General features: G+C 38.1%; 1 protein-coding gene across 5 annotated transcripts in view; it reads left to right on the top strand.

The window, feature by feature from the left end:
• Positions 1-15,882, top strand: part of FBXL13 (F-box and leucine-rich repeat protein 13) — a 317,665-nt gene that overhangs the window by 33,923 nt on the left and 267,860 nt on the right. For all 5 annotated transcript variants that reach the window (XR_001000225.1, XM_011927739.1, XM_011927738.1 and 2 more), the window contains 4 exons: positions 11,148-11,215; positions 12,145-12,293; positions 13,347-13,456; positions 15,531-15,698. Coding sequence is in view for 4 of the 5 variants with exons in the window: in XM_011927739.1 (XP_011783129.1) it covers positions 11,148-11,215; positions 12,145-12,293; positions 13,347-13,456; positions 15,531-15,698 (495 nt within the window). In the remaining variant the exon portion in view is untranslated. The remainder of the gene's footprint in view (positions 1-11,147; positions 11,216-12,144; positions 12,294-13,346; positions 13,457-15,530; positions 15,699-15,882) is intronic.

Raw genomic sequence — 15,882 nt, 5'->3', positions numbered from 1 at the left:
GCTGATTTTCAGAGGGAATGCTTCCAGTTTTTGCCCATTCGGTAGGATATTGGCTGTGGGTTTGTCATAAGTAGCTCTTATTATTTTGAGATATGTTCCATCAATATCTAGTTTATTGAGAGTTTTTAGCATGGAGGGCTTTTGAATTTTGTCAAAGGCCTTTTCTGCTTCTATTGAGATAGTCATGTGGTTTTTGTCGTTGGTTCTGTTTTTGTGATGGATTATGTTTACTGATTTGCATATGTTGAACCAGCCTTGCATCCCAGGGATGAAGCCACCTTAGTCGTGATGGATAAGCTTTTTGATGTGCTGCTGGATTTAGTTTGCCAGTATTTTATTGAGGATTTTTGCATCGATGTTCATCGGGGATATTGGCCTAAAATTCTCTTTTTTTTGTTTTGTCTCTACCAGGCTTTTGTATCAGGATGATGCGAGCCTCATAAAAAGAGTTAGGGAGGATTCTGTCTTTTTCTATTGATTGAAATAGTTTCAGAAGGAATGATACCAGCTCCTGTTTGTACTTCTGGTAGAATATGGCTGTGAATCCGTTTGGTCCTGGACTTTTTTTGGTTGGTAGGCTATTCATTATTGGCTCAATTTCAGATCCTGTTATTGGTTTATTCAGAGATTCAATTTCTTCCTGGTTTAGTCTTGGGAGGGTGTATGTGTCCAGAAATTTGTTGATTTCTTCTAGATTTCCTAGTTTATTTGTGTAGAGGTGTTGATAGTATTCTCTGATGGTAGTTTGTATTTCTGTGGGCTCGGTGGTGATATCTCCTTCATCATTTTTTATTGCATCTATTTGATTCTTCTCTCTCCTTTATTAGTCTTGCTACCAGTTTATCAATTTTGTTGATCTTTTCAAAAAACCAGCTCCTGGATTCATTGATTTTTTGAAGGGTTTTTTGTGTCTCTATCTCCTTCTGATCAGTTCTGCTGTGATCTTAGTTATTTCTTGCCTTCAGCTAGGTTTTGAATTTGTTTGCTCTTGCTTCTCTAGTTCTTTTAATTGTGATGTTAGGGTGTTGATTTTATATCTTTCCCACTGTCTGTTGTGGGTATTTAGTGCTATAAATTTCCCTCTACACGCTGCTTTAAATGTGTCCCAGAGATTCTGGTACGTTGTGTCTTTATTCTCATTGGTTTCAAAGAACATGTTTATTTTTGCCTTAATTTTGTTATTTAGCCAGTAGTCATTAAGGAGCTGGTTGTTCAGTTTCCATGTAGTTGTGCAGTTTTGAATGAGTTTCTTAATCCTGAGTTCTAATTTGATTGCACTGTGGTCTGAGAGACAGTTTTTTGTGATCTCTGTTCTTTTACATTTGCTGAGGATTATTTTACTACCAATTATGTGGTCAATTTTAGAATAACTATGATGTGGTGCTGAGAAGAATATATTTTCTGTTGATTTGGGGTGTAAAGTTCTGTAGATGTCTCTTAGGTCTGCTTGGTCCAGAGCTGAGTTCAAGTCTTAAATATCCTTGTTAACTTTCTGTCTCATTGATCTGTCTAATATTGACAGTGGGGTGTTAAAATCTCCCATTATTATTGTGTGGGATTCTAAGTCTCTTTGTAGTCTCTAAGGACTTGTTTTATGAGTCTGGATGCTCCTGTATTGGATGCATATATATTTAGGATAGTTGGCTCTTCTTGTTGAATTGATCCCTTTACCAATATGTAATGGCCTTCGTTGTCTCCTTTTGATCTTTGTTGGTTTAAAGTCTGTTTTGTCAGACTAGGATTGCAACCCCTGCTTTTTTTTTTTTTTTATTGCTTTTCATTTGCTTGGTAGATCTTCCTCCATCCCTTTATTTTGAGCCTATGTGCATCTTTGCACATGAGATGGGTCTCCTGAATACAACACACTTGATGGGTCTTGACTCTATCTAGTTTGTTGGTTTGTGTTTTTTAATTGGGGCATTTAGCCCATTTACATTTAAAGTTAATATTGTTATGTTTGAATTTGATCCTGTCATTATGATGTTAGCTGGTTATTTTGCCTGTTAATTGACACAGTTTCTTCATAGCATTGATGGTCTTTACCATTTAGGATGTTTTTGCAGTGACTGGTACTGGTTGTTCCTTTCCATGTTTAGTATTTTCTTCAGGAGCTCTTGTAAGGCAGGCCTGGTGGTGACAAAATATCTCAGCATTTACTTGTCTATAAAGGATTTTATTTCTCATTCACTTATGAAACTTAGTTTGACTTGATAGGGGATTCTGGGTTGAAACTTACTTTCTTTAAGAATGTTGAATATTGGCTTCCACTCTCTTCTGGCTTGTAGGGTTTCTGCCAAGAGATTTGCTGTTAGTCTGACGGGCTTCCCGTTGTGGGTAACCCGACCTTTCTCTCTGGCTGCCCTTAACATTTTTTCCCTCATTTCAACCTTAGTAAGTCTGACAATTATGTGTCTTGGGGTTGCTCTTCTCGAGGAGTATCTTTGTGGTGTTGTCTGTATCTCCTGAATTTGAATGTTGGCCTGCCTTGCTAGGTTAGGGAAGTTTTCCTGGATAATATCCTGAACAGTGTTTTCTAACTTGGTTCCATTCTCCCCGTCACTTTCCGGTACACCAATCAAACGTGTATTTGGTCTTTTCACTTAGTCCCATATTTCTTGGAGACTTTGTTCATTTCTTTTCACTTTTTTTCTCTAATCTTGCTTTCTCACTTTATTTCATTAATTTGATCTGCAATCACTGATATCCTTTTTTCCACTTGATCGAATTGGCTATTGAAGTTTGTGCAGGCGTCATGAAGTTCTCGTGCCATGGTTTTTGGCTCCATCAGGTCATTTCAGGTGTTCTCTACGCTGTTCGTTCTAGTTAGCCATTTGTCTAATCTTTTTTTCAAGGTTTTTAGCTTCCTTGCGATGGGTTAGAACATGTTCCTCTAGCTTGGAGAAGTTTGTTATTACCTACCTTCTGAAGCTTCCTTCTGTCAACTTGTCAAACTCATTCTCCATCCAGTTTTGTTCTGTTGCTGCGATCTTTTGGAGGAGAAGAGGCACTCTGTTTCTTTGGAATTTTCAGCTTTTCTGCTCTGGTTTCTCCCCATCTTTGTGATTTTATCTACCTTTGGTCTTTGATGTTGGTGACCTACAGATGGGGTTTTGGTGTGGATGTCATTTTTGTTGATGTTGATGATATTCCTTTCTGTTTGTTAGTTTTCCTTTTACCAGTCAGACCCCTCAGCTGCAGGTCTGTTGGAGTTTGCTGGAGGTCTACTCCAGACCCTGTTTGCCTGTGTATCACCAGCGGAGGCTGCAGAACAGCAAATATTGCTGCCCGATCCTTCCTCTGGAAGCTTCATCCCAGAGGGGCACCCACCTGTTTCAGGTGTCTTTCGGCCCCTACTGGGAGATATTTCCCAGTCAGGCTATATGGGGGTCATGGACCCGCTTCAGGAGGCAGTCTTGTCAGTTCTCGGAGCTCAAAACGCCGTGCTGAGAGAGCCACTGTGGTCTTCAGAGCTGTCTGACAGGGATGTTTAAGTCTGCAGAAGCTGTCTGCTGCCTTTTGTTCTACTGTGCCCTGTCCCCAGTGGTGGAATCTATAGAAGCAGTGGGCCTTGCTGAGCTATGGTGGTCTCCACCCAGTTTGTGCTTCCTGGCCTTTTTGTTTACACTGTGAGCTACTCAAGCCTCAGCAATGGCGGACACCCCTCCCCCCTGCCAATCTGCAGTGTCGCCGGTAGATCTCAGACTGCTGCACTAGCAATGAGTAAGGCTCTGTGGGTGTGGGACTCACCAAGCCACGCATGGGAGGGTATCTCCTGGTCTGCAGGTTGCTAAGATTGTGGGAAAAGCACAGTATTTGGTCAGAAGTGCCCCATTTCTCCAGGTACAGTCTGTGACAGCTTCCCTTGGCTAGGAAAGGGAAACTCCCTGACCCCTTGCGCTTCCTGAGTGAGGCAACGCCCTACTGCACTTCAGCTCACCCTCTGTGGGCTGCACTCGCTGTCCAACCAGTCCCAATGAGATGAACTGGGTACCTCAGCTGGAAATGCACCCGTCTTCTGCGTCAATCTCACTGGGAGCTGCAGACCGGAGCTGTTTCTACTTGACCGCCTTGGAAGCATGCCCAAAAATATTCTTTTACAGACAGAGTCTCACTCTGTCACTCTTGCTGGAGTGCAATGGCATGATCATTGTTCACTGTAACCTTGAATTCCTGAGCTCAAACAATCCTCCTGCCTCTGCCTCCTGAGTAGCTGGGACTACTAGGTGTGAGCTACCATACCTGGCTAATTTTTTTTCCTTTGGTACAGACAGGGTCTCGCTGTGTTGCCCTGGCTGGTCTCAAACTCCTGGCCTCAAGTGATCTTCCTACCTCAGCCTCCCAAAGTGCTAGGATTACAGGCATGACCCACTGTGCCTTTTAAAATAATAAAATATAAAACATTTTAAAATAATGCTGTCACAGAGGAGCACCATGTAAAAAAACCCTAAAATGTAAATGAAAGATGTGGATTTGAAAAGTCTTACTGATGAACAAAGTTTAACTGTGGAAAGGAAAGTTAATCTTAGGACCCTTAGGGGCTGGAGTTTTAATCATTTGGGAGAGACAGACAGTGCCTATGCCCCAAACGAGAATCAGTTGGTTGATAATCAGTTGGTTGATCCTGTATCCTTGTTGGCTCTGCAAAGATATTTCATTTCTTTTGAAACTGGGTACATTACTGTTATCTGATAGGGCATCAAAATAAACGTTACTGTAATCTGGAAGGAGTAAAAAATAGTGAAATGTGAAAATAATGAAGATGTGAACTAGATTCATGTTTAGGATAAGTTTAAGTATAACATATAATAATGATATTTTTGTATATTCTGTCTGCTATTTATGGCATTTTAGGTGTTCTAAGGAATGGGTTTGTAAATTGTAATTGTAGTTTAAATTATTGCAGGGACTTTACTTAATGAAGTTGGTAACAAATATTACATGTTTAAGAAACATTGAGTTTCCAAAATTGTGCTTATTTAAATATGTGTTTATTGATAAAAAAGCATCAAAGTACAAATGTTAGCATTTCTGTCCAGGCACAAAAGCCCTTTAGGTATTAAAGACTCTTTGGGGCCAGGTACTGTGACTCGTGCCTGTAACTCCAACATTTTGGGAGGCCAAAGTGGGCAGATCAGTTGAGGCCAGGAGTTCCAGGGCAGCCTGGGCAACATGGTGAAATCCCGTCTCTACTAAAAATACAAAAATTAGCTGGGTATGGTGGTGTACACCTGTAATCTCAGCTACTGGGGAGGCTGAGGCACGAGAATCACTTGAACCGGGGAGTGGAGGTTGCAGTGAGCCAAGATTGTGCTCCAACCTGGGTGACAGATAGAGACTTTGTCTCAAAAATAAATAAATAAATAAATAAGTAAGTAATTTTCAGGATATCAAGAAATAAGAAAAATGACTTATCATGAAAAATTCAACACTTCATACCATGCATGCCGTGCTGCTATATATAAAGATATGTTCTCTCTGTATTAAAGGCATGGCTTCTTTTTACTATTGTTATTAACTTTCAGGGCTTTTGAAAAATAAAAAAAATCAGAGTTGGTAGGGATTTAAATTAGACATATCCATTCAACACATATTTATAATCCCCATTCTATTTTGCTACTATTATTCTAGAACAGCAGTCACCAGCCTTTTTGGTACCGGAGATGGGTTTCATGGAAGAAATTTTTTCCATGGACTGTGGTGGGGTGGTGGGGGTGATTTAAAGATGAAACTGTTGCACCTCAGATCATTAGGCATTAATTAGATTCTCATAAGGAATGCGCAGCCTAGATCTTTGCATGCACCCTTCACAGTGGGGTTCGTTCTCCTGTGAGAATCTAATGCTGCGGCTGCTGAGATGGAGCTCAGGAGGTAATGCTCACTTGCCTGCTGCTCACCTCCTGCTGTGTGGCCTGGTTCCTGACAGGCCATGGACCTGTAGCAGTCTGTGGCCTGGGGGTTGGAGACCCCTATTCTAGAATGATACTATGTGGGATATAAATGAAGCTCATTAATGAAATAAAGGCATGGTACTTTATAATATGGTGAATTAAGTTAAGACAATTTTGTATATAATCTTTTGATTCACGGGTTAACTGAGCAAAAAAGGGAATTGCTTGCTAGAAGAAAAATAATATTACAGTATGCTGAAAGCTAAAAATTATAATATAAAGTTAATGATTTACATTTATTTTACATTTGATTCTTGCCAGATTCTTTACTAGGTACTTTATTTTATAGAACTGAAACTTTTTTTTTCTATAGCTGTTATTTAAATGCATTTTTTTACATATAGTAAATGGATAATATCTTACAAAATTAAAAATTAATGGGACCAATTACTACTTATATTAACGAGCCATAAATTTGGTATCTGTTAAGTCAACAGTAATGATTTATAATAGGATTTCATTATTTTTTCATTTAGTACAATACTTCCCCAGGTCTCACCAGCCTGGGATACAAGTAGAGCAGTGTTAATAGGAGTATCCCAAATTTCACTGCCTCTAGCTCCTGTCTTCATAACACAGGAGATCAGTTTCCCCTCCAGTTCCACCCATTTGTGTCTGGGAATCCCAAAGCTATCCCATGTGAATTCAAGAATTCCTCCTAGTGTCTGTCTGGAACCAGTGAGGCCATCTGAAGGGGAACCCTAGAACTGCCACCCTGGTCTTCCTAAGAGCCCCAATGTCTGCCTGAGCTGGTGCTCCAGGCTGTACACCTGCAAATCCTGGTGCTCCAGGCTGTACACCTGCAAATCCTTTCCCTTGGCCTGCCGGCTTTACTCAGACCACACTGGTTGGTCACACTTTTCACAAGATGCCGTATTTTTCTGAAGATTGCCAATAACTCAAACTCATACTTTAAGACTAAAGCCACATTTGTTTACCTGCTGAAATAGTACCACTTTGTGGCAAGAACTTAAACTTTTAATTTGTTTTCCCACCAGCTTCGAAAGGAAATACCCCTCAGTAAAATTTTAATTTGAAGGATTGTATTATTTCAAAATTTGGCATAATGTAAGACTCTTGTAATATTTTTTGTATCACGTTAGTTTAAGTTTGCAAAATTTAAAGTCACATGAAATTTGATGGCTTTGTGCTATGTGTGCTGTACAGTAGTGGGGAACATGCCTTTCCTTCACTTTGTGTTGCACAAATAGGGCTGTGTGCCTCATAGGAGCAGTTCTTTTGGATTCTGCCTGCAGTTCTTTCTTCCCTAAGAGTCAGACCCCTGATTCAGGTGGCAGAGACAGATGCCATGTGGCTCCCCACCCTTATCCCCATTCTTGTTTTTCTTTCAGAGGATAGGAAAAGAAAAAAGAAACAAAAACAAAAACAAAAAACAAAAAAAAACCTTTCTTAGTCTCCTGTCTGTCAAAACAAAAATATTTAAATTGACTTTTAGAACTCTGTGTGTGTGTGTGTGTGTGTGTGTGTGTGTATTGGGGGTGGAGGGAGAGAGAGAGAGACAGAGACAGAGAGAGAGAGGCAGCAGAGAGAGAGAGAGGATCTCACTCTGTTGCCCAGGCTGGAGTGCAGTGGCACAATCATAGCTTGCTCACTGCAGCCTCTATCTGAGCTCCAGTGATTCTCCAACCTCAGCCTCCCAAGTTGCTGGTACTATGGGTGCATGCTACCGCACCCAGCTGATTTTTTATTTTTAGTAGAGACAAGGTCTCACTATGTTGTCCAGGCTACTCTCTAAGTCCTGAGCTTGAGGGATCCTCCCACCTCAGCCATCCAAAGTTTTAGGATTGCAAGTGTGAGCCACCATGCCTGACTGACTTTTAGAATGTAATATTAGACAGACCCAGGTAACAGAATCCGTTAGATTTAGGCCAGTGTTATCCCACTTCCACAACTCATTAAATGTTGAAAGTATAGAAAAGGAGAAGGAAAAACTAAAACTTTTTTTCTGTAGCTGTTGAAATCCTCACATAAACTGAGTTTGCAATGCAAATATATGGTCCTTATCTGGATTCTAGTTTGAACAAACCGTATAAGACATTTGGAGGCCAATTCCAGAGAGTTGGCTATGGCATGGGTACAATGATATTAAGCAATTACTGTTAAGTGTCTAAGGCAGGATAATGGAATTGTGGTTGCAAAGAAAATGTACTCATTTTTAAAGAGATGGATATTATAAGATTTGGGGGATGAAATGTCATGATGTCTTAATTTATATACTTTAAAATAGAAAAAGCAAGTATGGCAGAATGTTGACAATGTTAAACATGACTATGGGTATTAGGTGTTTATTTTATTTCTCTGTAAGTTTGAAATTTTAAATCTTTTTTTCTCCAACCCTGGCAGAGGAATGAAATTTTTTTATAAGCTATTTTTTCAGGACTGGGTTGTAATCATACTACATATAATATCTTTTCAAAAAGAAATCAGTTTTATGTTTCACTTCTTTTTCTCTCCTAATCTATACAAATATGTTTCCTTGAAACTAGTGTGTGTGCTATTGTATGCTCCTAGAACTCAGCTTAAAAACTGGGCCTTAACACTCTTCTGTTCCTAGTGTACATGAGGAGTAAGACATACTCTTGGTCATAATAGTGACTAATCACAGCAGTAATTCCTTAGAGCAGGTAAGAGTGGAGGGCTAAGAAATCTTGGGAAGTGAACCTGGGTAGTTTACAGGAAGTTTCACAGGTGATTCCAGCTGGCTTCCTGTAGGCCACTGGCCTAAAAAAGGAGTGTCAAACCCTAACTAAATATTATGAAAAATCTTTCACAACTAATTCATTATTTATTTACACATTCCCACTCTTTAACTTTAAAAATCATCTCTTATGGTAGAATTTTTTTCTTTTATTTCCAGACTAGAAATTAACCTTACAGTGTACCTGGACTCTCAGAAATCATATTGTGATGCACTGTCCATTCCTCCCTCACTTTATTTATAACTACAGGTGTCTGGGGACAGCAGCACTTGTGGTGTGAGTGTTATGTGAGGGCACTCTGAGGCCATCTGTAGCCAGCACTAACTTGCTGTTTATCCACTGACTTCCCCACAAAGTTGTTACCAGAATCCTTTGCCCTCCATTTGTGGTAGTCAGATGGCAGAGAATTGGCTTGCATCTAAGCAGTTTTCTAATTCTGTTGATCGATCAATACATACATATTTGTTGAACTCCTACTCTGTGCAAAACACTGCTAGCTGGAATTAGAAGGTGAGAGGAAGAGTATTTTCCAATCAGAAGCAGTTAAACAATATGCAACGACTATGAAGGGTGGGAAGCCATTGGCTGGAGTGTGGGTGGTGGAAACGTGAATGGAGGAAGTGAAGCCATGTGACTAAGTGGTCCAGGCATGTGCCTAATGGCTGGATTGGCCAGAGATTCCTTGGAGCTGCAGTGAAGTCAACACATGCCCACCCCCAAGTGGGGAATGGGGCATTACTGGGCTGGAGTCCTCTTGCATATTAGTCCCTTGGAGATGCTCTCTTAAAGTTGCTTTTCCCTGTGAAGAAAACAAGAGTATACCAATAGTAATAATAAGGAAAAATCGTGATTTTAATTGTTTCTCTCCTTCCTTCTTTTCCCCTCCCTCCCTCCCTCCCTTCCTTCCTTCCTTCCTTCCTTCCTTCCTTCCTTCCTTCCTTCCAAACTGGGAGAACAATAAATGTAAAGTTAAAATAAAAATTTATGAAGAGAAACTCTTAAAAAACGAATATTAGAACAGCAAAAATTCTGGTATATTATAAATCGTGAATTAATGAGGATTTAAACTACTTCTTTCAATAATAGAATAGAAAATACTTCTATGCTGTATTAAAGAATTGATCGTCAGAAAAGAAAACTTGAGTTCAAATGGTGCTTGCTGAATTTTAATAATTCTTTTCAAAGTCATTATTACTATAATGTTTTGAACTACATTCATTTGATCGTATAATATACTCATATTTTATGACATATCATTTACTGTAGTTATTTATTTAGGACTTTTCAGGTAATATTGTCTAAGAAGAATCAGGCTCATGAAATTTAGGGACCTACAGCAGTACTGAAAAAGTGTAATGTTAATGAAATTTGTTTGCCTCTGCCACCTCATCCCCTTCTTGGTTTTTATCCTGTCAGCTATAATATCCCCAATACTCCTTCTTTACTTATCTGGATTCCTTTCTTCTATAAAAATCTGAATTTAGTGAAAAATGTCTTGAATCATTTATGTTTTCCCTCACTGTAGGCATAATTTGCATTTAATCTCCATCAAAAGTGAGGATTTTCACATGTCAGGGGTCCTGTGGGCCTTTCTTGTACATATATATGCCATATCTGTTAATTTAACAAAGTATTTACAGCAATGTGCAAAGTAGAAAACATTTGCCTTAGAAAAGAAGAATTCAGAATTCCTGGCTTTTGGTATAGATTTGGACTAAACTTACCTATACACCAAGTAGATGTGACTCATATGTTTGTATTTCTATATAGTAAGCAAAGTGGCAATAAAATAAGAGGAAAACTTAACACCATTAACACCTAGCAGTAGCCATGTGCATATAATAAATATGTTAATATAATAATATCTTTACTTAAAGATATTAATATAATAATATCTTTACTACACTTATGAAGGTGTAGATGATTTCAGTTAGCTGTTGCCACATGTTATTGTGATAGTTTTTAAGTGATAAATTTGCATCTCTTTAAGCATAGTCCACACTTCAGACTTTAAATTTATGTGGTTTTCCTATTCCTGCTTGGTAAGTGAGGAATTCCTCTATGTTGAAAAGAGAATCTCAGTTTGTATCCTTGAGAAAATCACTCTGTTTGATTCAGAATGATTCAGAAAATCATTCTGTTTTAATAGTGAACAGCAGAACTGCAATTCTATACTATTGTAAATATAGATTATCATAACAATGCCATGTTGCTTAACTCAAAATGTTTCAAACTAAGTGAGTTATAATGGGAAAATATATTAAGCTGTGGTTTTAACTTAAAAATATTACTATAGACATACACAAAATTCCAAAACATAAATGGTATATAATTCTTTCAGCCCATTCCTGTCTCCAGCTGCCCAATTCCCTTCTGTCTTGGCATCCATTGCTCTCTTTTTCTTGAGTATCTTGCAGAGGTAGTCTGTGCATTCCCTTTATTTCTAATATTGGTTATTTCAATTATTTATTTACTTTAGATGACTCCAGAATTGATGATAAAAGCCTGTAGCTTTTATACTGGACATTTAGTAAAGACTCATTTTTGGTAAGAATGTGATTTTTATAAACAATTTCTTCCTCTTTGTGTTTTTATTCTTGATATCCTCCGTACAAAGAAAAATTCACTTTGGACCAGTTGTGCTGATTTTATCTATTTAATCATGTTTCTACCATTTTGTATTATATATTTCTTTTATATTTAATCAGCTTTTACTTAGTTAAAATATGTATTTTACTTCTTTAAGGTATAACTATCTTTTCTTAAAACATAAAACTTTAGGCCGGGCGCGGTGGCTCAAGCCTGTAATCCCAGCACTTTGGGAGGCCGAGATGGGCGGATCACGAGGTCAGGAGATTGAGACCATCCTGGCTAACACTGTGAAACCCCGTCTCTACTAAAAAAAAATACAAAAAAAACTAGCCGGGCGAGGTGGTGGGCGCCTGTAGTCCCAGCTACTCGGGAGGCTGAGGCAGGAGAATGGCGTAAACCCGGGAGGCGGAGCTTGCAGTGAGCTGAGATTCGGCCACTGCACTCCAGCCCGGGCGACAGAGCGAGACTCCGTCTCAAAAAAAAATAAAAATAAAAAATAAATAAATAAAACTTTAAAATTAAAAATATAGTTTCACAGTCAACTTATCTGAAACCCTTGGAGCCAAATATGTTTTGGAATTTAGATTCCTTTTATAAAAAGACATCATTAGGTGGTTCTTTTGGTAAATTGGAATTATGACAACATGATTTCATCCCATGATTTCTTTATTTTATCCAAAAAGATATATGACTCATATAATCTCCATTTTTCTCTATTACTATTAGGAATTCTTCAGGTCATACCCAAGTTGTAGAAGTTTCTTTCTATGCTGTGGCTTTTGAGATCATAAAGGAGATGTCATTCTTTGTTCCCCTAATTTATTGACTGATATATTGCCCTAATATCAGAATATTATTTTTAAGAAAATGTCTTCTGCCTGCAGCACTTGGAGAGATGTAGCTTGTACAAATGAAAATGTTGCCCTGGCTGAAAAAATGAACAGAGCAGTGAGATGTTACAATTTCAGACTTCAGAAATCTGTATTTCATCACTGGCACTCTTATATGGAAGACCAGAAAGAAAAACTTAAAAGTAAATTCTTACTTAGTAGCAATTACTTTTTGTATCCATTTATTGAAATAATAAAAAAAACTAACAGTTAAGCATACTTTGTATACTTAGAGACCCTGTCTTTTTTATGTCTAGACAATTGTCATGAAATGAAGGTAGAGCTTCTAATTTAAAAATACTTAATGAAATTTGTCTCAAAGGATTTTATTTTAATAGAAAACAGACATATTTAAAATCACATCTTATGTGCATTTGTGTGTATGTATACATGAATATAAATAGAATCTACTATGAGCTTTTTTATGTAATAGAGAGCTGGGTGGGTTCCAAATAATATGGACAGGTACCAAAACTGACTATTTTTGTAAAGAGGTTTATGCTTTTTACAAATATTACATTTAATGTATATATGATGAAACTTAAAAATAAAAATTATTTTCTCTTAAGACCTTGGGGGTTATACTGAGTGAGGGGGAGGTACATTAATGTGATCCATGCCTACTCAGTATAACCTGCAAGAGCTCTTGTCTTCCGGTTAGATTGTTTTGCAGCTCTCCTGATTATAACTTGTTTATGGCTGTTGCAAACCAGAGAATCATTTCTTTTTGACTGGCTGTGGTTGGTATCTCAGTTAGAGTGGACCCTCTGAAGATTTTAACATTAGTGTAATGAAGGGTTAGGAACTGGTTAATCATAGGACATAAAATTAAATTCAGAGACGTTGGATCTAAATGCTACCTTATGACTATTTCTTATGAAAAAGTTTAGAAGTTCTGGTTTTACAAAGAACAACCTTGTTTTTAAAAAAAGAAATGATACATGTCTTGACATTTCTATTGTAGCTATTACATCTTAATTTCTAAGGGCACAGGTGATGTTCCCAGGTTAATAAAGTCTCGAGAGTACTAATGCTATCAAAAGTAATTAATTTCAAGTGTAAATAAAACCAAACAAAAACGACCAGATGTGACATTGGCTCATATTATAAACATGATAGAATATTAAATCACTTCGTGTTTTTTGGAAACAGCTGTAACTATTAATATATACAGTAATCTAGTAAATTTCCTTCAGATACGCTATTGCGGATACAGCAGATCATCTATTGTCACAAGCTGTCCATTATCCTAACAAAATGGCGGAATACAGCAAGACTTAAGAGTAAAAAGAAAGAAGATGAGCTGGTATTGTATATTGAAACAATTTTTTTAAGAATCTGGATTTTTCAGTTATATTCATGTTGCCTCAAATAATAATACTGTGTGTGAAAAATACTAAAATCCTGAATATTATCTACTTTTGAAGGGATTCTTGCTTTTTTTAAATTTTTTAATTTTTTTGAGACAGAGTTTTGCTCTTGTTGTCCAGGCTGGAGTGCAATGGCGTGATCTCGACTCACTGCAACCTCTGCCTCCCAGGTTCAAGCGATTCTCCTGTCTCAGCCTCCCAGGTAGCTGGGGTTATAGGCGCCTGCCGCCACACCCAGCTAATTTTTTTTTGTTTTTAGTAGAGACGGGGTTTCACCATGTTGGCCAGGCTGGTCTTGAACTCCTGATCTCAGGTGATCTGCCCGCCTCGGCCTCCCAAAGTGCTGGGATTACAGGCGTGAGCCACTGCGTCTGGCTGGGATTCTTGTTCTTTAACTTAATAATTTAAAATTTACTTCAGCTATTAGTATATCATTACTTAATATTGGTTTAGTATGTTCAAAGTAACACTATGATCAGACATAGAAACATGCTGGATTTTTTTTCTGTAGTTACATTATTTAGTAGGAGAAGAGTATGAGGAGCAGCAAAAGAGTATGAGGAGATTTATTACTTATGTATGCTTAAAACAGTGCTAGAGCCTGCGCTGAGCTTTAAGCATCTTAAAGGTTACTTGAGATGCTCTTTAGAAGTTTATAATGTATAGGTTTTGAGCTGGTGGTCTTTTATGCTGTCCTGTAGGCTTTGCCTCTTGCATGCTACCTTCTCAGTGTTACCAGTGAAACAGCTCTACTTTGGGTACCTAACACTATATTAGTCTGCTCATTCAGTGTTTTCCACCACTCTGTATATTAAGCTAGTGTTTTGATCACTGCCCTCTATGCCTGATCACTGATTGTCTAATAGTGAAATAGGTAACAGTACATGACCAGTCCGCCCCTGTACACCCGCTTCAGCTAAACATCCCTGAATATAAAAATTAGCCAGGCATGGTGGCAGGCCCGTGTAATCCCAGCTACTTGAGAGGCTGAGTCAGGAGAATCTCTTGAACCTGGAGGTGGAGGTTGCAGTGAGCCGAGATCACGCCACTGCACTCCAGCCTGGGCAACAAAAGCAAAACTCCTTCTCAAAAAACAAACAAACCAAAAATCTCTGAGAGCAGGCAGTGTTGTTCTCTTAGTAGTCTCTGTATGCTGAGCATGATGTTTTACACACAGTTGATATACATTAATATATATAATGTATGTTATATATACTATAATAATATTATCGTTAAGATATACGTGTATTATATAGTTAATTGTGTGTTTAGAGAACTTTTTTTCTAGATACATGATTTATTGACCTAACAATCATTCTACATTCCCTTAAATGGAGTGAGGCTGGCAAGTGTATGCTGGGAGCAGAGGCAGGAAACACCTGTGTGTCAAGTGCTCCACATGTGTTCTTCCTCAGGCTCTAATATGTGTGTGTATACCCACACACACACACACACACATACACACATATATATTACATCAGTATATATTACCCCAATATTGTGTGTATATGTTTGTGACTGAAATACTTACTTTGAAATAAACTTTGTTTATTACACAGTTTTCAGAAGTGTATCAAGAGTTAAAATGGGGACTTCCTGTGATGATAAATTTGGCAATTTCCCAAATACATTACTTCTGACTTCCCTTTTTTGTTATCTGTGTGTTAATCACCTTCACTCCATGCACCAATTACCAGTTTTATCATTGCCAGAGCCTTGACTTTGTGGTCCTCACTTCCTCATCTTTGAAAGAGGATACTAGATCAGCCTTTCAAGGTGGCTGCCTGTGCCAATGTTTTATGACAACTAATGGAAATGATCTGTAATACTTTGGTGGTTCAGAGAATGTTAAACATGCTTACGAAAAATTATAGTTTGTGTGGTAATGATGACAATCATAAATAATGTTTTATTTGTTCTATTCTTGTGTCAAGCACTGTGCTTTATGTCTGTCACCTCTCTTGATCATTACAGCAATTCCATGGAATTTTAAAATTATTTTCATTGCAGATATTAAAACATGAACTTCAATTGAAAAAATGGAAAAATAGGTTAACACTCAAAAGAGCTGCTGCAGAAGAATCCAATTTTCCTGAACAAAGTTCTTCTGAAGGCTCTCTTGTACATGAGACTCTAAAATGTGACATTTCACTGTTACCTGAAAGAGCAATATTACAGGTTTGTATGAATACACTATACATTATATACTATAATCTGCCAGGTGTGGTGGTGTGTGCCTGTAATCCCAGCTACTTGGGAGGCTGAGACAGGAGAATTGCTTGAACCCAGGAGGCGGAGGTTGCAGTGAGCTGAGATGGTGCCATTGCACTCCAGCCTGGGCGACAATAGCAAAACTCCATCT

The sequence above is a fragment of the Colobus angolensis genome, unplaced genomic scaffold (genome assembly GCF_000951035.1).
Source record: "Colobus angolensis palliatus isolate OR3802 unplaced genomic scaffold, Cang.pa_1.0 Scaffold74, whole genome shotgun sequence".
Taxonomy (NCBI): Eukaryota; Metazoa; Chordata; class Mammalia; order Primates; family Cercopithecidae; genus Colobus; species Colobus angolensis.
The sequence above is the reverse complement of the archived record's forward strand: the minus strand, read 5'-3'. Positions and strand labels throughout refer to the sequence as shown.